The sequence below is a fragment of the Rhinoderma darwinii genome, chromosome 4 (assembly GCF_050947455.1).
Source record: "Rhinoderma darwinii isolate aRhiDar2 chromosome 4, aRhiDar2.hap1, whole genome shotgun sequence".
Classification (NCBI taxonomy): Eukaryota; Metazoa; Chordata; class Amphibia; order Anura; family Rhinodermatidae; genus Rhinoderma; species Rhinoderma darwinii.
Window position 1 is genome coordinate 171,439,200 of NC_134690.1, and position 21,278 is coordinate 171,460,477.

Consider the following 21,278-nt stretch of genomic DNA (forward strand, 5'->3'; position numbering starts at 1 on the left):
GAAAATTCCCGCTTATTCCAGGTGTTCAGCTCCTTATGAAAGGAGGCTAACAGAGGGAGAAAGTTAGTGGCATATAGTTGCGACAGATCGGCCATAATTCATATTCCTAGGTAGGTTATGCCCTTGGAGGGCCATGCGAAGGGGAAGTTGGTCTTGAGGGTAGCGACAAGTGGGTCTGGGAGTGACACATTAAAGAGGCTCTGTCACCAGTTTATAACTTCCCTATCTCCTACCTAATCTAATAGTTGCTTTAATGTAGATAAATACTGTTATTTTTCTATTTCTTCTAATTTTTTCTAAATTCCCAACTGGGCATTTTTTTATATTCACCAAATGGGCGTTGTATAGAAAAGTGTATGACGCTGACCAATCAGCGTCATACACTTCTCTTCATTCCAGCCCAGCTTGATTCACAGCACAGTGTGATCTCGCAAGATCACACTGTGACCTGACTTCCTCACGCACATCCTTTACGGATCGATGGAAGACTTCACAGACATCGTCTCCAGCTGTGCCAGGACGTTTATCCGAATCTGCAGCGGCTCGAGGCGATGTCTTCAGTTTTCATAACTTGGTCAATAATGAACGTTTTTTTTTAAAACAAACAAACAGTAGTTATCTACATCAAAGCGCCTATTAGATTAGGTGGGAGATAGAGAAGTTATAAACTGGTGACAGAGCCTCTTTAAGGGCTTCTGATTTGGAAATGTTAATTTTAAAGTTGGACCATGTTCCAAATACAGAACAATTCCGACATCAGAGAAGGGAGATATGTGGGTTTGTGAGGTAGACCAGTAGGTCATCAGCAAAAGTCGAGCATTTATATTCTACTTCTCCTATGGAAATACCCTGAATGTCCGGATTGCCTCAGATGGAAGCCATAAGATGTTCCATGACAAGTACATAAAGAAGAGGGGAGAGGTTGTGTATGGTAAAGGATTCAGAGAGAGAGACATTTATTTTCAGTTGTGCAATCATATTTTTTTTTTAGTGGATCCATGAATCTGATGACACACGGATGTACAGCAAAAGTTTTTTGCGGTCAAATGGACCGCAACAGATCTGTGTTTTTGAGGACCGCAAAACCTATGGTCGTGGGCATGAGGCCTTATTATGTAAAAAATAAATAAATACATAAATAGAACACAGGACCTTCCACTATGTCAGGGTGCTGGAAACATTTTGCCATGGTTAGACTTTATTTATTTAATATTCAATAATTTCCTCTTTCTCTTTTTGCTCAGTTTTGGCAGCATGAGTTTTTGACCTGGACCCCTGCAAAATGTGGATCAATTGAGAAAATTTCATTGCCAGTAGAGGACATATGGACACCAGACATAATTGTCTATGAGTTGTATGTGTTCAAAGTCATGTATTGTATGTATTCATGTGTTGTGACTAATACCAGTAGTTAGTCCAGCTTCTAGAGGTGCTAAGATGACAAAGTACCTTTTGATGGATACAGTCTCTCCTAGAAGTACCTCTCTTGATGTGAAAGCTCAGCCAGCTGAAAAACCTATATGCTGACTTGACAAAAAGAACATGAAAGAACATTGCTCCATGACTTGTGCAACAGGATAAGGCTGGGGGGGATTACCGGGCCATATACTGACACCATATACCAGCGTGTATCTGAACGCATTGTCTGCACGTCTTAAATGAACATGAAAGTGTTCTGAGGTGGCAGTGGATAACCAAGATATAGAAAGACTGATCAATGGGAAAGATAAATAGTAATAATACAGCAAAGTAGACCTGTGTTGTAAAAGTATAAATGTTCTATGTTTAAGGTTATACTGTGTACAGCAAACTTTACTATTTCTTTTCTGCAGCATAGATGAGGATAAGTCACAGCGCACCCCCTTTGTATATGTCAATCACACTGGACGCGTGCGATATGACAAAATGCTTAGAGTGGTCAGCTCATGTAACCTTGGCATCTTCAACTTCCCATTTGATGTTCAGAACTGCTCTTTGACCTTTGGCTCCTACATGCACACAGGTGTGTATTACAGTATCATATAGTCAAATAATGAATAATTGACAAAACTATGCATCCAGAAAACTACATGGGGCAATACAAGTATAAAGGCCCTGTTACACAGACCAATGATCGGGCAAAGTAGCATTCATATGAGCGCTTGTTCCCGATCATTGCCCTGTGTAATAAGGGCAACGATCAGCCGATGAACGAGCAAACACTCATTCATCGGCTGATCTACTCTTTTATGCAGAAATAAAAATCATCGTTGGCGGCAGCACATCTCACTATAACCAGGGAGACGTGCTGCCGACATGATGAAAATGTATGGGGACGAGCGATCGTAGTAACGAGCACTAGTCCCTATACATATCCAATCATTGCTCCGTGTGATAGGAGCAAACGAGCACCGATCAACTAGCTGTCTCGTTGATCGGCGCACGTTTACACGGCCCATGTCAGCCTGTGTAATAGTACCTTTAACACTTGCATATATATCACAAAAGGACGTTGAAGGGAGTACTCCAATTAAATTAAAGCCTAATTAACACATCAAGCTAAATCATTTAGGTTATATTCACAAGTAGGAATTGAGGTGCAGTTAAAACCACAAATAAAACCACAAATAAATATACATCTGAAAAACCGCATGTATTTATTACCGCAATTTAGTGCATTTTTTGAGCTGGAATCCCACATGCAATTTTTGGTTCAGTTTTTGAAGCGAAAGCCAAGAGTGGATTCCATAGGAAGGGGTAGCATAAAGAAAAACTGATAAGTTTCCTTAGAGTTGGATTCATTTTTGGCTTTGTCTCAAAAAAATGCCACAAAAACTGCTTATAAAACTACATGTGTGATGCCAACCAGACAATTCTGCATGTCAATTCTGCTGTAGAATTGTCAAGGCTTCTCAAATTTGCAGCATGCCCCCAATTAACCGTGGATTCTCTTGGCAAAATCAACTGTTTGGTGGGGAGAAGCCAGATCCATGCTTTTATATAAAAGAGCTTGTCTATGGTCTTAAATAAAACTTTTTTTCATATTGCTCTGACTGATGCACTTGAGACAACTATTTTCATCGGGTAACACTTTGTATCAAATAAATAAAAGTTGTTTTTGGACCTTCTTTATTAAGTATATGAAGGTTTAAGACAAAACTATTGTATGACCCAAATAGCCATGGCATATCACAACGAAATATGTAATACTGTGCATGACATACTGTAGCTATGTTTTACATTCTAACCTATCTAACAGGGTTGGTTAGCTCATGGTATCAGGTTCGCTTACTAACATGATGTGTGCATACTGAAATATAGTCAACAGAATGATACCATGAGATGTTTTCTAGCAGGCTCTAATGGCTTTATTGGTCCCACTGACGGTCGAACCTTCTTCTCCAGAAGAAGACATGCTTTTTTTTAAGCCTGCTACACCTGCTGTGTAGCTCTCCATATCCTGGAATGGACTGCCAGGTCCCATCACATGGGTTTTCTAGAAAAACTCTAAGCAAGTATACAGTTTCCTTACAACATATGAAATCCTGGCTGTCTTCAACACATTTTAGACTGATCTGGGAGAGATATTCAGTTTCTCAGTGACTGTAGCTTCCACACAGCAACAAAAGAATTTCCTGCTTCAATCAATTGTGTTAAGCCGAAACCATTTTAGCATTTTCTAGTATCTATGAATTGTGAAAATGTTTTTGTGTTGTGTCCATTTTGATCCTAGAGGACTCAACGGCTGACAGTAGAAATGTTCTGGTATCGAAGGTGAAAATATTTTAGATGATGTCATCACTGTTTCCTCCACAATATGCTGTTGCCTTTCCATGCTCTGAGCATGTGCAGTACACTCTGCCATACAAGACATACACACAAGCATAATCAACGTGTTAAATTATAGGGTTGGGAATAAGGGGAATCCAGATGGAGAGGCTTCCTGCCTAGAAGTGTATGACTGTTTTAATGTAGGCTCAGTGCACTCATCCTATCTATACATGAGAGATATTTACAGAGCAATCTTTATTTTAGGTTAAGCATTACATTAATGCACTGCAAATGTGTTATTTGATTCTCTTGCAGTACGGGATGTGCGCCTAGGGTTGGCCCTTCCTGTGGAACAGATCCTTCAGAACTCTCTACAATACTTGGAGACAAGCGGAGAGTGGGAGCTCCTTAGAATTGAAGGCAGTCCTGATATTCTCAAATTTGGCATTGATGAATGGGATATAATTACATTCTGGGTGAGGATGCTTTTCAAGCAAGATTGTTTAAACAGAAAGAGGGGTGCTTGTAATATAAAAATACCCATGTTTATTGGCTTCTGAAAATGTCTTCCTGTCTCCTAAATTTATCAAGTTTGCTTAAATACTCCACTGCGAATTATTGTGTAATACTGTATAGTATATATTTTTCTGCTGTATACTATCTTATACTATTTGTTAAAATGTACCTAAAGTTGTGTCTGCGCACAAAAATTAGCTGCTTACAAAAATTTCAATAGTTATTTTCTAAAAATAAAATATTAGAGAGATCAGATGCCAACAGCGCCTGACGGACCTTATTGACTTACACCAACCAGCGCTATTACTCCCATCAAATATGACGGAACTCCTGAAAGAGACTCTGATATCTACCCATAGGTTGGATGGCCTGCCTGTATTTTATGCCTGCCCAGAAGTGTTGCATGTTTATGTGAAAAGAGGCAATCTTACATGCATGCAGTGCATGCCCAGACTTTTCCAGTAAAAGAGTAAAAAAAAAAATCTGATAAAAGGCTGCACCAAACTTCTGTCTAAATAAATAGCAGCATGTGGGCCACCTGCACAACTCAAATTGAATAGATCATTAGATTCCATGACTGTGTATATTATGATTGATCGTCACGTAAGAAAGTTGCAGTGGAGTCAGAAGTAATTGCTTATTCATATGGACATAATAGACGAGAATCCTGTTGTTTAAAGGGAATGTATCACCTATATTTTTTTACTAAATAAAACCAGATAATGATAAATATTCTCTGTTTTTCTAGTTTACTTTGATTTTCTGATTGTAGATTTTTTTGTTCTATTTTCTGCACATGAATATGTGGCAGCCATCTTGTCTGAGCTGGTATTAAAGCATATCTCTAAATGCTGGTACAGCAGCCACAGGACATGCTCTGTGACCTGTGCAGAGATCATTGTGCAGGAAGGGGGAAGCTGTCCCTATTGCCTATTGTGAATGGTGTGTCCAGTGTTACCTATATATAGTGTAGGTGTTACCTCTCATTGTAATCCTACCTGTGATGATAATGAGATGATTGCTGAGAAGTGATCTCTACAGAACAGGAAGTGTCAGTCTATTATGAATGGTGGGTCCAGTGTTAGGCTGTGTTCACATCACCGTTCCTTCCGCTGAGGGGTTCCGTCTGAGGTTTCCGTCGGGTTAACCCCTCAGCGGAAAGGCAAACGGAAATCTAAGCTTCCGTTTCCCTCATCATTGAACTCAAACCTAGCTAATGGTTTCCGTTTGTCACTGTTGTGACAGGGTTCTGTCGTTTTTGACGGAATCAATAGCGCAGTCGACTGCGCTATTGATTCCGTCAAAACAATGGAACCCAGTCACAATGGTGACAAACGGAAACCTTTAGCAATGTTTCCGTCACCATTGATATCAATGGTGAGGGAAACGGAAGCGTAAGTTTCCATTTGCCTTTCCATTGAGGGGTTAACGGAACTTCTCAACGGAAGGGCAACGGTGATGTGAACAGGCCATTACCTGTATATAGCGTAGGTGTTACCTTTCATTGTAATGCTGCCTGTGATGATAATGAGATGACTGCTGAGAAGTGATCTCTACAGAACAGGAAGTGTCAGTCTATTGAGAATGGTGGATTCTGTGTTCTCTATATAGAGGTGTTTTACTGTAATCCTGTCTGTGATAATAATGAGATGACTTCTGAGAAGTGATCTCTACAGAACAGGAAGCCCCTCTTCTCGCCTCTGTTAACCCCTTGAATGCCGCGATCAAAGCTGATTGTGGCGTTCAAAGTAAATAAGAGGAGGGGGACTGCCCTTTGATCGCATCACAGAAAATCCCTGTGACGCGATCAAAGCCCATAACTTGTGTGGCCAGACAGCCCAGGGTCCATTGAAGCACCCCTGGGATGTCTGAATATATTTCTTGTTGTTAGGGCATACTGAGGTATGCCCTAACAACTGCCTGTGTACAATCAGTACACAGGCTAATGTACTGGCATGTAGATATGTATAGTAAATTACAGTTAAAAAAAAAAAATGAAAAATCCCTTTATGGGATTAAAAAAAAAAAAAAGTTAAATTCATGTAAAAAAAATTATGTTAAATAAAAATAAAAAAAAGTTAAAAAATACACAGAGATACACATTTTTTACAATAAATAAACTTTTTAAAATATAAGTCCCAAAACATTAAATAATATAGGCATATTTGGTTTTCATCACGACCGTAACAACCTGTACAACAAATGTATAACATTATTTATGATAATCGGTGTATGGTGTAAAAAAAAAATATTAAAACTGCAGCGGAACTGCTTTTTTTCTGCATTTTCGCCAAAATAAAAATTTATATAAATTAATCGATAATGTATTTGTACCAAAAAATGGTACCTACATAAAGTACAACTCGTCCCGGAAAAAACAAAGTCTCATACAACTACGTCGTACAAAAAATAAAAAAGTTATGAGCGTCAGGTTGCAAAGAGGGAAATATAAAAAAAATCTGTTCTCAAGGCCAAAATTGGCTGTGTCCTTAAGAGGTTAATATAAAAACCTTTTTTAAACAATAGATAACAATTTCTGATTACACATTCCCTTCAACCCCCTATAATCAAATAATTAATCCATCTAATTATACCAAATCTGCTTGAGAATTGCTTAACAGCCTCTGAATCCATCAGAATTTCTTATAGGAAGGATACAAAACAGATGAAGAGCAAATAAAATACACATATTTTAACTAATCAACATTGCTGTCCTGTAAATATGTGCAAAATTGTCCAGCTCAGATTCTGATCTCTTTGGATCTGCTCTATGCAGGTAGTGATCAGACGTCATCCTGTTCTCTATGTGGTGAATCTACTTATCCCTAGTGCCTTCCTGATGCTGATTGACATACTGAGCTTCTTCCTACCACCACACAGCACTGACCGTGCATCCTTCAAGATGACCTTGCTCTTGGGATACACTGTTTTTCTACTTATTATGAATGACTTGCTACCAAGCACAGCCAACGGGACACCTCTGATTGGTGAGAATCTTCTAACAATTTCTTATAAACATTTGGCACGTCATATAACTTACTGCCACAAATATTACATTTATGTTTTTCATAATGTAGACATATTCTGCAATTCTCACTTTAATCCCTGTCCGCAGTGTAGCTCACGGTCTCATTTCCATATCTCTTGCATATGCACACAAACAGTACAGTCAATTTCAGAGGAAGCATATTTGTCTAAACAAATATATCTCTGTGATATAGGTTCCTATGTGTTTTGCATATATTTGACTTTGTGTTACTTACATTTACAAGAAAATGGTATATTGATTTTATTTCTTCTCCAGGCATTTACTTCTCAGTTTGCCTTGCACTACTTGTGCTCAGTTTATTGGAGACGGTAATAATCACTCATGTGCTGCATCGAGGAACTCTGCAGAGCGGCTCTGTTCCCTATTGGGTCAGAAAATTTGTCTTCGGTTTTCTAGCCCATCTGATATGTTACAGTGACCCAAATGTCAATAATGATAGCACATCCTCCAATAACCAGGTTTTGCCTCCAACTAATGAAAATGCATCAGGACATCCGCCACCTAGCTCCGGCTATAACAAAGATGGCAACACAGGTAATATTCATGTACTGTTTCCAGAAGCATAACCATCACTTAATTCTTATGGACTCAAGCTCATGGCCACAGTGTTGTATATCAAAGGTGGTGCTACCAGCTAGTCACTCAACTTTTAGGCTGAGATCACACACTATGCAGATTTATTGTAGATTTTCTGGGCGGATTCCTTACTTAAAGGTGTTTTTCAGCCACTAAAAATTGATGGCCTATCCTCAGGATAGGCCTTCAATATGTCGGGGGTCTGACTTCCAGGACCCTCACCGATCAGCTGTTTTGAAGGGACCTCATCACTTGTACGAGCGCCGCTTCCCCTTTATTTCTTCTTCCTCACTGTGAATCTTCGACACGCATTTAGCGGCGATTCACAGGTATTGAAGCCTTTTCTCCCATTGAAGTGAATGGACCTCTTCAAAAAAGCTGATCGGTGGGGGTCCTGAAAGGTCCTGAGGATAGACCATCAATTTTTAGTGGCTGGAAAACCCCTTTAAAATCTGCGATAATTAGGGTATGTTCATACGGCTTATTTTCAGCCGCTTTTCGGGCCGTAAACGCCCTCCCCCAAAAAATGGCTGAAAATACTGGCTGAACGGCTGAAATGGCTGAAAAATGGCTGAACGCCTGCAAACATCTGCCCATTGGTTTCAATGGGAAAAACAGCGGTCCCTTCCCACGGGACGTTTTTTTTACGCAGCCGTTTGTAAAAAGTGCACTTCTTGAGCCATTTTTGGAGCCGTTTTTTATTGTCTCAATAGAAAAACAGCTCCAAAAATGGCCGTAAAAAACGCATCATAAAACGCTTGATGCATAAAAAACGGCTGAAAATCAGGGGCTCTTTTTCCTTGAAAACAGCTCCATATTTTACAACCATTTTTTGTTTAGCATGTGAACATTCCCTTACAGTACAATGAATGTGAAAGGGCTTAATTCATTTCTTGGAACAAAATAATATTAGCGTATTTGTAAATTTATAGAATTCTTGTTTGTATGTTGATCCAGTCTGATCGCCACTTGGGATCAAGAGGAATTTTTTTCTTTTTTTGGGCGGATTGGCTCATGTTTTACAGAATGAAATTCGCTGATAAATCCATGACAAAATCTGCATGTAATACAGACTCTTAGAATATACACGCAAAATTCCTAAATAATGAAGTATTTTACCCAATATGATAGCAGCAGTATCACCTCATTCTCCTGTCAGCATTGTTTGTGACATCATCAAAGCTTTTCCTTAAAGAGGCTCTGTCACCAGATTATAAGTGCCCTATCTCCTACATAATGTAGATAAGTGTTTTTTTATTTTGAAAAACTATCAATTTTGAGCAAGTTATGCACAATTTTAGATTTATGCTAATTAGCTTCTTAATAGACAGCTGGGCGTGTTTTTACCAATCAGCGTCATACTCTTCTCTCCATTCATCTTTAGCAGTACTCGCAACTCGCGAGATCACGCTGTGCAGTCACATACTCTCACATTAACTTTATTGAAGTGTCTTGAGAGTGAATAGACATTGTCTCCAGCCAGGATATGATGTCTAGTCACACTCCCGACACTTTGGTAAAGTTTCTGTGAAGTTTCCCCAAGAAACTTTACCGAAGTGTCGGAAGTGTGAATAGACATCGCGTCCTGGCTGGAGACAATGTCTATTCACTCTCAAAACACTTCAATAAAGTTAATGTGAGAGTATGTGACTGCACAGCGTGATCTCGCAAGATCACGCTGTGTTGCGAGTACTGCTAAAAATGAATGTAGAGAAGTGTATGACTGTAGCGTCCATGGCCACGGGCCGTCGGGACTGCTCACCTCCTGACGCCCGCAGCCATGGATCTGTGAGCGCTGGTCCCCATCTCCTTCCCAGGAGACGCCAGTGCTCACTTCCGCTCTGGTCCGCTGTGTCCCATAGGGTGTGCCCGCACACTCGTGCCCGCTCTTAAAGGGCCAGCGCGCACACATGAAGAGGATCATCATCAACACACATTTGAGAAAGTGAGAGCTGTCCTGGAGTGGCCATGTCCTCAGGCTCCATCTTGAGACCTTGATCCGATAGGAGTTACAGAGAGCCCTCCAGAACTTCGAGGTAAACTGAACCCCCCCATCAGACACAATGTGATGGGGCAAGCCATGCAAGCGGAAGATGTGCTGAATAAAGAGACTCGCCAGTCGGGGAGCAGAAGGTAGGCCAGTCAGCGGGATAAAATGTGCCATCTTCGAGAACCGGTCCACCACTACCCAGACAGTGTTGCATCCTGCTAAGAGAGGAAGGTCAGTGACAAAGTCCATCGCAATGTGCTGCCAGGGGGCATTGGGTACAGGCAGAGGTTGAAGAAGGCTGGTAGGCTTGGAGTAAGTAACCTTGTTAGAAGCACACACGGTGCAAGAAGAGATAAAGTCCACAACATCCTTGGGCAGCGTGGGCCACCAGAAGTGACGAGCAATCAGGTCTCGTGTTTTACGAACACCAGAGTACCCAGCCAGTTTAGAACTGTGTCCCCATCAGAGAATTCTTCTCCTGTCTGCTAATCGAACAAAAGTCCTCCCTGGAGGGATGTCTCTAACCTGCAAAGGATTGGCAGTGATAATGCAGGACGGGTCTCTGATAGTTTGAAGAGACTCCACCGTGTCATCCGTCTCAAATGACCTGGACAGGGCATCGGCCCTCACATTCTTGTCAGCGGGACGGTAGTGGAGCACAAATTTAAATGGGTGAAGAACAGCGACCACCTGGCTTGACGGGGATTTAGTCGTTGAGCGGACTGAAGGTAGGTGAGGTTCTTGTGGTCAGTGTAGATCAGGATGGGGTGAGCTGCGCCCTCTAGAAGATGTCTCCACTCCTGCAGAGCCAATTTGATGGCCAGTAGCTCCCGATCCCCAATAGAGTAATTGCGCTCTGCAGAAGAAAAAAGTCTCGAGTAGTAGCCACATACTACTGCCCTTCCTTTGGAGCTCCTCTGGAACAGAAGCTCACCTGCACCAACAGAAAAGGCGTCCACCTCCAAAGAAAACTGCCGAGATCCGTCAGGATGATGGAGGATTGTGGCTGAAGTGAAGGATTTTTTGAGACTAATAAATGCGGACCCTGCCTCTGGGGTCCACACCATGGCGTTCACACCCTTCTTGGTAAGGCTGGAAATAGGAGATGTCAGTTATGAGAAGTTTGGGATAAGCTGCCGGTAGAAATTGGTGAATCCCAGGAAACGCTGTATGGACCTCAGGCCTTGAGGACGTGGCCACTCCAGAACAGCTCTCACTTTCTCAGGATCCATCTTGAGACCTTGATCCGAGATGATGTAGCCCAGGAAGGGCAGAACTCCTCTCAAATACGCACTTCTCCAGCTTGGCGTATAAACGATTCTCCCTTAATCGTAGTAGAACTTGATGGACATGCCTCCGATGAGTCGTCGGATACTTTGAGAAAATCAAAATATCATCTAGATAAACAACACAGATATAGGGGAGATCTCGGAAGATATCATTAACGAATTCCTGGAAGACCGCGGAAGCGTTACACAGTCCAAATGGCGTTACCAGGTATTCATAGTGCCCATCTCGAGTGTTGAACGCCGTCTTCCACTCGTCCCCTTGACGGATTTGGATCAAATTATAAGCCCCACGCAAGTCTAGTTTAGAAAAAATTCTAGCTCCTCATATACGGTCAAACAGTTCAGATATAAGTGGCAATGGGTATTTGTTCTTGATCGTGATCTGGTTGAGACCACAGTAGTCAATGCAGGGTCGAAGGGATCCGTCTTTCTTTTTAACAAAGAAGAACCCAGCCCTGGCCAGGGAGGAAGACTATCGTATGTAACCCCTATCCAAATTCTCCTTGATATAGGCCGACAGGGATAGAGACTCTGGCAAGGAAAGAGGATATACTCGGCCACAGGGGAGAAAGGCATTAGGAACCAGTTCAATGGGGCAGTCATAAGTCCCATGTGGAGGCAGCATCTCAGCCTCCCTTTTGCTGAAGACATTTGCAAACTGAGCAAACTTGTGGGGCAGCCTGACTGAGGTAGAGGAGGCTGGACAGGTTGGATCTGCAACAGACAATGACCAAGGCACTTGGAGCCCCATTGGAGAACCTCTCCAGAATTCCAGTCCAGGACTGGGGCAGAACAGGATTGAAGGCCTTGGGCAAAACAAGGAAAGAAATTAGTTCAGAATGAAGGACTCCAACCTGGAGCTTCAACGGCTTTGTCTTAGAAACGATGGGATCAGGCAGAGGCAATCCATTCACTGAGGCAACAGCCAAAGATGTCTCCAGGGGAACTGTGGGCAACTGAAGATGATCCACTAGCTCCTTTTGGATGAAGTTTGCAGCAGACCCAGAGTCAAGATAGGCAGAAACCTGATGCATCCTCTCGCCGGATACTAGGGTCATAGGAATAGTCAGCTTGGAACAGAATGCTTTATTAGGTACCGTTCCACCTAGGGTTGTCTGTACAACCAATCCTAGGCAATGGGGTCTCTCTGGCCTCTGGGGACACAAACGCACAATATGGCCTCCGAGGCCGCAATACAGAAAAAGTCCAGAAGTGCGTGGTTTCTCCTGGATAGACAATTTGACATGGTTCATCTGCATAGGATCCTCTGGTGGGACGACTGAGGAGGATTGCTGGAAAGTAGAATCCAGCTTAGGAAGTTCTCTCTCCTGGAGAACCTCTTGGGAACGCTTCCGGATCCTCATGTCAACCCGGGTGGCAAGTAGGATAAGATTGTCCAGGGTAGATGGCAGATCGCGAGCGGCCATCTTGTCCTTAATCCCCGAAGACAGTCCCTGCCAGAATGTGTCCACCAAAGCCTCATTGTTCCAGTTTAACTTAGCAGCCAGGATACGGAACTGAATGGCATACTTGCCCACGGAGAGGTCTTCCTGGTGTAGAGTCAGCAGGGATGCAGCAGCAGAAGGAACTCTCCCAGGTTCCTCAAAGATTGAGCAGAAGATCCAAAAGAAGCACTGCAAATCACGGGTCTCTGGTCCCTGATGTTGCCACAGGGGATTAGCCCAAGCCAGGGCTTTGCCAGTAAGGAGAGAGATGATGAAGGTGATCTAGACGTCATCCGAAGAGAAGGACCTGGCATGTAATCTGAAGTGGATCTGGCACTGATTCAAAAATCATAGCGTGGAGGTAGCGGCAAGAAGCACAGGGGATTGGTACTGGTACAGACAGGAAGAGTAGCAGGAGGAACAGCAGGAATGGGTGCGGTGACGACTGTGGTTGGAGCAAACAGCCTATGGGCTATGGCGTTCACCGACAGGAGGAGTTGGTCTTGCTGTGACTGGAGGTCTTGCATCTCGGCCAGCATGGCTTGTGTCGTCAAGGTCTCAGGTTGACCAGCGGGGTCCATGGACTGAGCGTACTATCACGGTTTGTGGGTATGTAGACCCACTAGGCCGCACCGCCGTAGCAGGGAGGCAGCTGGCCAAACAATAGGGAACCCCAGAAATACAAAGTCCCGCACAAGGGTACCTGGATAGTCCAGACAGTGGCCGCAGCTCTGGCACGGATGGAGGTGGGTGAAACAGGTTGCGCCAGATGTGGCGAATCCCTCAGGTCGTGGCAGATGATACAGGACTTGGCGGATGACACAGATGCCGCAGATTGCGCCAGACGTGGCGAATGCCTCTGGCCACGGCAGATGACACAGGACGTGGCGGATGACACAGGTGCAGTAGACACGACTCCAACTAGTAGGCACAGGAACAAGAACACAGCACAGGATACAAGAACGGGTAACAGGGCACGGGTAACAACTGGAACGGGAAACACTAAGGGACCATTTGCAAGACAGACTTGAGGAATACTAACAACACTCAGGCAAGGATCAGACGGGCTGGGGCCTTCTTATAGTCCAGGAAATCATGTGTGTTGATGATGTTGATTTCCTACATGTGCGCGCACTGGCCCTTTAAGAGCGGGGACGAGCGTGCGAGCGCACCCTACGGGACACAGCGAACCGGAGCGGAAGTGAGCGCTGGCGTCTCCTGGGAAGGAGATGGGGACCAGCGCTCACAGATCCATGTACTTTGGCTACAGGTCTCACGTCTGATTTACTAATATATACATTTTGGGTGCCAATTCTCTATATAGAGGATACATAGAAGCTGTATTGTAAAACAAAATAATATTATTTTTTTTTTAAATGTAATAAAAAAATGTAATTACATTAAACATAGATTAAATAATAAAAAACAATGTCTACAAAGGTGTACAATTTAAGCCTGAGAAGTTGGAGCTTTTTAACAATTAGCTTGTGTCACATGATGGCCTAATTTAGTAAAACTTCTCTGGGTTGTCTCTATCAGCTAATAAATCTATTTAATCTTAAGAGAGCAATAGTGCTATGAAAAATAACTTGACAATTTTATACAGATTTTTTTTAAGATAAAACAAGAAAGACTGTCAACCTATAAATACAACAGATAGTATTAATGTTACCATGATCTGTTTCATCTCTGGCTCTGTCAGGAATATAAACACCAATAGCCGCAAATGAGCCATAAAAAACAATTAGCTCATTTATTCTTGACAGTAAAAAATTCCCACTATTACTGTAAAAACTGGGATGTTTAGAGACTATAAAGAGCATTTACCAATAATTCTCTACCACTAAACAATTTCAGAATGTGCCTTTGATGGACAAATGATAGCTATAAATCAATGATAACGCATTTACTTTCATGTGTTTATCCCTCAATATAAAGCCGAACTTTAAATGCTTAGATATAGTTTAATCAATATGGACTACCTTTGGGGAATATATGTTTATTTCTCTTATTGCACTTGCATTTGAGTTGAATTTACTTAGCAACCACCTTACTTCCTGTCTTGGTGACTACTTTTTGAGTATACTACAAGTCTATGATGCACAGGACTGTTTTAGGTCTCTACCACTTTGAGAAGTGTGGGAAGATCGCACAATAAGTCATATAGCTTCAGGATAAACATGTGAAGAACTGAAAAAACATTATAAACACAAGACTACCGAGATATAATATAAATGGCCTGTATTCCTAAAATAAACGACACAGACACTCAGCGTGGGTATAATGTGGGGGTAGGCCACAGCTTTATTAAGGCATGAAGGAAAACCTTCCGCGTAGCTATCTCTGGATGAAATTGTTGATCATTGAAATAAACGTCACCTTGCGTGCCCCGCCACAGTAGACGCGGTGGGCACGTCTTTGTTGATATGGCAGGTGACCATTCTCTCATAATCCCTAAACGGAACGGACAAGGTCCTTCTACACCGCCAGCTGTGACTAGGAAAATGCAGAAAAAGGGAAGTATGAATAACACACATCAATAAATGTAAAACACAAGCACAAGGCACACCTGCCAGAATTGAACAGTGGACGATACAATGCAATACATAAAATGAATGCAATACAAAACAGTGCAATATAAACTGTAGGGTAGGCGGGAGGGTTCCTATCCAGGGCTGGAGGGGAGTCAAGGAGGAAGAGACTCCCCTGGGGATCACATTATATATCGGTGGGAGGGCCCATCCTCTCTAAAGCTTAAAACCAACCTAAGCTGAGAACCCAGGCTGTTGGGTAAATCCCTTAAGGGGACATACTCGCTAGTCACCAGCTCCCAAGCTTAAACAGCATGGGGGCTGTGAGGAGGGTTGCAAGTTATGTGCCAGCTGCAGGGGCGTTGCTAGGGTCTTAACCCCCCTCCCCAAAATAGAATAATTTTTTTTACATACATATCGGAGTTAGCATATCTATAAGACTAAGGCTCCTATAGCTACACTGCTGGATAGAATTGGATACATTGTCTCAGCAGACAGTATCATACATTATAGGCTTAGATACATGGCCCCAGCAGGCAGTATCACACATGATAGACTTAGATACAGGGTCCCAGCAGTAAGTATCCTTGTACTAACATGTGTCCCCCCCACTCAAAAAAAAAATGTGCGTAGCACTACGACCCTATAGCTATGGATAGGATTAGATACAGTGGCTCAGCAGAACGTATCACACATGATAGGATTAGATATAGGGCCCAGCTTGCTGATATTGCGGCTCCAGTTCTGGACCCAGCAAAGGTAAGTATAAGAATTGCTTTGCTTTTTTATGTGTTACTAATTCTTTTGTGTGTTTGTTTTTTTACAGGATTGGTCGTTGGACTACGTCAGATTCGAGGACTACTTAGATCACGGCTTTTATTATTCTAAATGTAGGTTGTGTGGGTTTGTATTTTTTTACCGCCATAGTAATGGCCGCTGGCTGCTGCTATGTTGGGTCTGGCTGGTTAGGAAAAATGGGGGGGGGGGGGGATGACACATGTTGCTTTTTCCAATTATTTATTTACAAAAAAAACAACAACAAAAACAATATTTTTCATAACCAGCCAGATATAGCATAGCAGCAGCAGGCTAGCATTATCAGCTTTCCCAACCTAATAATACCAGCCTCCGGCCGCCCCAGTGCCTGACCATCATTATAGATGGTCGGGTACTGGCTGGATCGTACCCAGCTCTTCCCAGCACCCCTGGTGGCGGTGGGAACTGGGGTAATAATGGGGGTTAGTGTTAGTGTAAAGGATCTGCCAGACACAACTTCTGTGTCGACGCCCATAGGTAATCAGTCTGCACCTGCTTCTATGTCTGTGAGACTGACTCCATCTTCCACCACCCAGGATGGCAGGCTTAGGAGTGGGAGAGCCTATCACAGCCTGGCCAGACGGAGCTAGCTCCCGCCCTCTGTCTATTTATACCTGCCTTTCCTGTTCCTCCTTTGCTTGTGATTCTTCTCTCTTTGTTTCCTGGCCTTGCTGCAGCTTCTTGAACTACTGATCCTCTGCTTGTGATTGACCTTGGCTTTTCTGACCACTCTTCTGCTCTGCGTTTTTGTACCTCGCTCATCTCCTGGTTTGACTCGGCTCGTTCACCTCGCTTGTTGCTCACGGTGTTCCCGTGGGCAACTTCCCAATTTCCCTGGCTTCCTTGTACCCTTGACTGTTTGTCTGTCGTGCACCTATTGAGTGTAGGGACCGTTGCCCAGTTGTACCCCGTCGCCTAGGGCGGGTCGTTGCAAGTAGGCAGGGACTGAGTGGTGGGTAGATTAGGGCTCACTTGTCTGTTTCCCTACCCCGACATTACAGTTAGCCTATTCACTGTCTAACATTTAGCCCCGTCTTAGTAATGGACGCTGTCAATTAGAAAGCGGCCATTACTAAAGTGGTAGTAATAAAGTTTAAAAGAAAATACAAAGACATAGAAAAAATATTTTATTGAAATAAAAAACCACCACACAACCCTCATTAACAATTTTATTAAGAATAAAAAAGCCGTCATCTAAGTAGTCCTCGAATCCGACGTAGTCCAACATCCAAACCTGTAAAAAACACAAACACACAAAAAAAATAGTAACACGTGGTAGGCTTAGATATAGGGCCTATGTATGATACTGTCTGTTAGACCCTGTATCTAAGCCTACCACATGTTAGGTTTAGATACAGGGCGCCAGCAGACAGTAATCTTATACAGTTTAAGATTACAGTCTGCTGGGGCCTTGTATCTAAGCCTACTATGTGGTAGGCTTAGATACAGGGCCCATCAGACAGGATCACACATGGGCCATGTATCTAAACCTACAATGTGGTAGGCTTAGATACAGGGCCCAGCAGACAGGAACACACCACATTGCCATGTATCTAAGCCTACTATGTAGTAGGCTTAGATACAGGGTCCATGTTTGATACTGTCTATTAGACCCCGTATCTATGCCTACCACAAGGTAGGCTTAGATATAAGACCGCAGTAGACAGTAATGTTACACTTAGCCTCCTCTTCGGCTCCGGGTGCAGCGGCTGTCCTGACATCGTCCGGCGTCGTGGACGTCAGGTCTTCCGCTGCGCTCGGGAAGGAGGAGTGTAAGTATGGTGTAATCACTATAAATACAGGGGCCCGTATATTTCATTACATCGGCCCCAATTACTATAGTAACTTTTTAATGATGCGGTGCGGGGGGCTGCGGCCCCCCTTGGCTTCAGGGCCCGGTCACAATTGCGACTGCTGGAGGTTGGCCGGGAATCCGGGGCACCGGGCCAAAGATCCGGGGTTTGGGACCCGAAGGCCCGATGCTAACGACGCCCTTAGCCACTTATGTACATACATAGAAGGTAGATTTTGTTTACCAGACAGGAATAGGCTTTCATAGGATTTCTTATCTGGTTGGGTACAACTATGCGTAGAAATAAAACAGTAGCAGCATGCCTAATCATGTCTTTATATATGCTTATATTTTCTTAGAGCAAAAGGAGTTTGTACCACCTATTCTGGAGCTGCTTCCCCCAGAGGCCTTGTGTCCAGGTGCAGAGAGGCAACTCGCTCTTATCAGTCAAAACCTGCGTATGGTGAGAGAAATGTTGGAGAGTAGGAACCAGCTGCGGGCACAAAAAGAAGAGTGGGTTCAAATTGGCTACATCCTCGACTCATTGTTGTATCGTTTATACCTGATCTTCATTGGATCCTATGCTATTATAATCATTAGTGTGTGGTGTATTTGGTTCAACATATAGATTTGTGAGGGTAGCATTGGACTGGAGTTGCTTGGCCTCACTAGATAAAAATGATTCTGAGGATCCATCTATACAGAACTTGTGCACATCCATTTTTAATTACATAATAATCTTTGTTGCTATCAGGGCACACACAAGACATATTATCAATAAGATCTAATAGGTTATTTGTCAATAAGCTCATAAGAAAGATACTTGTGACAAGTGATTGGATACAATGTTGAGTTGTCTTCTGTGGGTCCTTTAGGGCTTTGTTTTTTAAAGGTCAATTTTCGTGTCAGATACTGGCTCCTGTCAAGTAACGAAAAGCCCTAATTTGTCAAGTTATGAATGGTTCTGTATTCTAACATATTTAGCTCTATTCTTCTTCTTTTTTTCTTGCAATACCACTTTACATTTGAAGATACAACATATTGGAAGGGAATGCACAGATACATAAGAATCTGTCCGCCTGTACTTATGTTGAACACCAGTATGCAGGGTATATGAGGAAAAACACACAAACAGATACAGTTAAGTCCATAATTATTTGGACAGTGACATAAGTTTTGCCATTTTAGCTGTTTACCAAAACATATTGAATATACAGTTATATAATCAATATGGGCTTAAAGTGCAGACTCTCAGCTTTCATTTGAGGGTATTCACATCCTAATTTTGGGAAGGGTTTAGGAACTACAGCTCTTTAATATGTAGCTGCCTCTTTTTCAAGGGACCAAAGGTAATTGGACAATTATCTTAAAAGCTATTTAATGGGCTGCATGGGCTATTCCCTTGTTAATCCATCATCAATTAAGCAGGTAAAAGGTCTGGAGTTGATTCCAGATGTGGCATTTGCATTTGGAAGCTGTTGCAGTGAACCCACAACATGAAGTCAAAGGAGCTCTCAATGCAAGTGAAACAGACCATCGTTAGGCAGAAAAAAATTAAGAAATCCAACAGAAACATAGCACAAATGTTAGGAGCGGCCAAATCAACAGTTTGGTACATTCTTCAAAAAAAAAGAGCGCACTGGTGATCTTGTGAACTCCAAAAGGCCTGGACATCCACAGAAGACAACAGTGGTGGATGATCGCAGAATCCTTTCCATGGTGAAGAAAAACCCCTTCACAACATCTACCCAAGTGAAGAACACTCTCCTGGGAGTAGGTGTATCAGTATCGAAGTATACCATAAAGAGAAAACTTCATGAGAGCAAATATAGGGGGTTCACCACAAGGTGCAAACCATTAATTAGCGTCAAAAATAGAAAGGAAGGCCAGATTAGACTTTACCAAACAACATCTAAAAAAGCCAGCCCAGTTGTGGAACAGCATGAAACTAAGATCAACCTGTACCAGAATAATGGGAGGAAGAAAGCATGGAGAAGGCTTGGAACGGCTCAAGATCCAAAGCACACCACATCCTCTGTAAAACATGGGGGAGGCAGTGTGATGTCATGGGCATGCATGGCTGCCAAAGGCACTGGGTCACTAGTGTTTATTGATGATGTGACTGAAGACAGGAGCAGCCGGATGAATTCTGAAGTGTTCAGAGATATACTTTCTGCTCAGATTCAACCAAATACAGCAAGGTTAATTGGACGTCGCTTTACAGTACAGATGGACAATGACCCAAAACATACTGTGAAAGCAACCCAGGAGTTTTTTAAGGCAAAGAAGTGGAATATTCTGCAATGGCCAAGTCAATCACCAGATCTCAACCCGATCGAGAATGCGTTTCACTTGCTTAAAGAGGCTCTGTCACCACATTATAAGTGCCCTATCTTGTACATGATGTAGATTACAGCAGTGTTTTTTATTTAGAAAAACAATAATTTTTGACGAAGTTATGACCTATATTAGCTTTATGCTAATTAGTTTCTTAATGCACAACTGGGCATGTTTTACTTTTTGGCCAAGTGGGCGTTGTACAGAGGAGTGTATGACGTTGACCAATCAGCACAAAACGAAAAGATTCCACAGCACTGGACTGCAAGTGGGTGCACGCCTCAATAAGACCTGGTCCGCGGTCCTGGATATCAAGCAGACAAAGAATGGACAGAGGCAGCACTTCCAAAAAGAGCAAGAGCTATTTATTCACCCATGCGACGTTTCAGTCCAACTGGACTTTTTTCAAGCATAAAGCTAAAATAGGTCATAACTCAGTCAAAAATGATTGTTTTTCTAAATAAAAAACACTGCTGTAGTCTACATTACAGCGCCGATCACATCATGTACAAGATAGGGCACTTATAATGTGGTGACAGAGCCTCTTTAAGACAAAACTTAAGGCAGAAAGTCCCACAAACAAGCAACAACTGAAGCCAGCTACAGTAAAGGCCTGGGAAACCATCACAAAGGAGGAAACCCAGCGTTTTGTGATGTCCATGGGTTCCAGACTTCAGGCAGTCATTGCCTGCAAAGGATTCTCTACAAAGTATTAAAAAACACATATTATTTACGTTAATTTGTCTAATTACTTTTGAGCCCCTGAAATGACGAGGCTGTGTAGAAAAATGGTTGCAATTCCTAAACGTTTCACAAGATATTTTTGTTCAACCCCTTGAATTAAACCTGAAAGTCTACACTTCAATTGCATCTCAGTTGTTTCATTTCAAATCCAATGTGGTGGCAAACAGAGCCCAAATCATGAAGATTGTGTCACTGTCCAAATAATTCTGGACCTAATTGTAGATAGATAGATAAATAGATAGATAGATAGATAGATAGATAGATAGATAGATAGATAGATAGATAGATAGATAGATAGATAGATAGATAGATAGATAGATAGATAGATAGATAGATGATAGATAATAAATGGATAGAATGTGTATGTGAATAAAGAACTAGGGGAAATGGCCTGATATCCCATTATTTTTACCGCACGGTGAACACCGTAAAAAATTTAAGTT

General features: G+C 42.5%; 1 protein-coding gene across 1 annotated transcript in view; it reads left to right on the forward strand.

Annotated features, from left to right (window-relative positions):
• Nucleotides 1–21,278, forward strand: part of LOC142760479 (5-hydroxytryptamine receptor 3C-like) — a 63,724-nt gene that overhangs the window by 14,039 nt on the left and 28,407 nt on the right. Inside the window, exons 3-8 of the mRNA XM_075863672.1 lie at nt 1,245–1,354; nt 1,833–2,002; nt 4,066–4,226; nt 7,043–7,253; nt 7,571–7,849; nt 18,114–18,267. Of these exons, the coding sequence (XP_075719787.1) occupies nt 1,245–1,354; nt 1,833–2,002; nt 4,066–4,226; nt 7,043–7,253; nt 7,571–7,849; nt 18,114–18,267 (1,085 nt within the window). The remainder of the gene's footprint in view (nt 1–1,244; nt 1,355–1,832; nt 2,003–4,065; nt 4,227–7,042; nt 7,254–7,570; nt 7,850–18,113; nt 18,268–21,278) is intronic.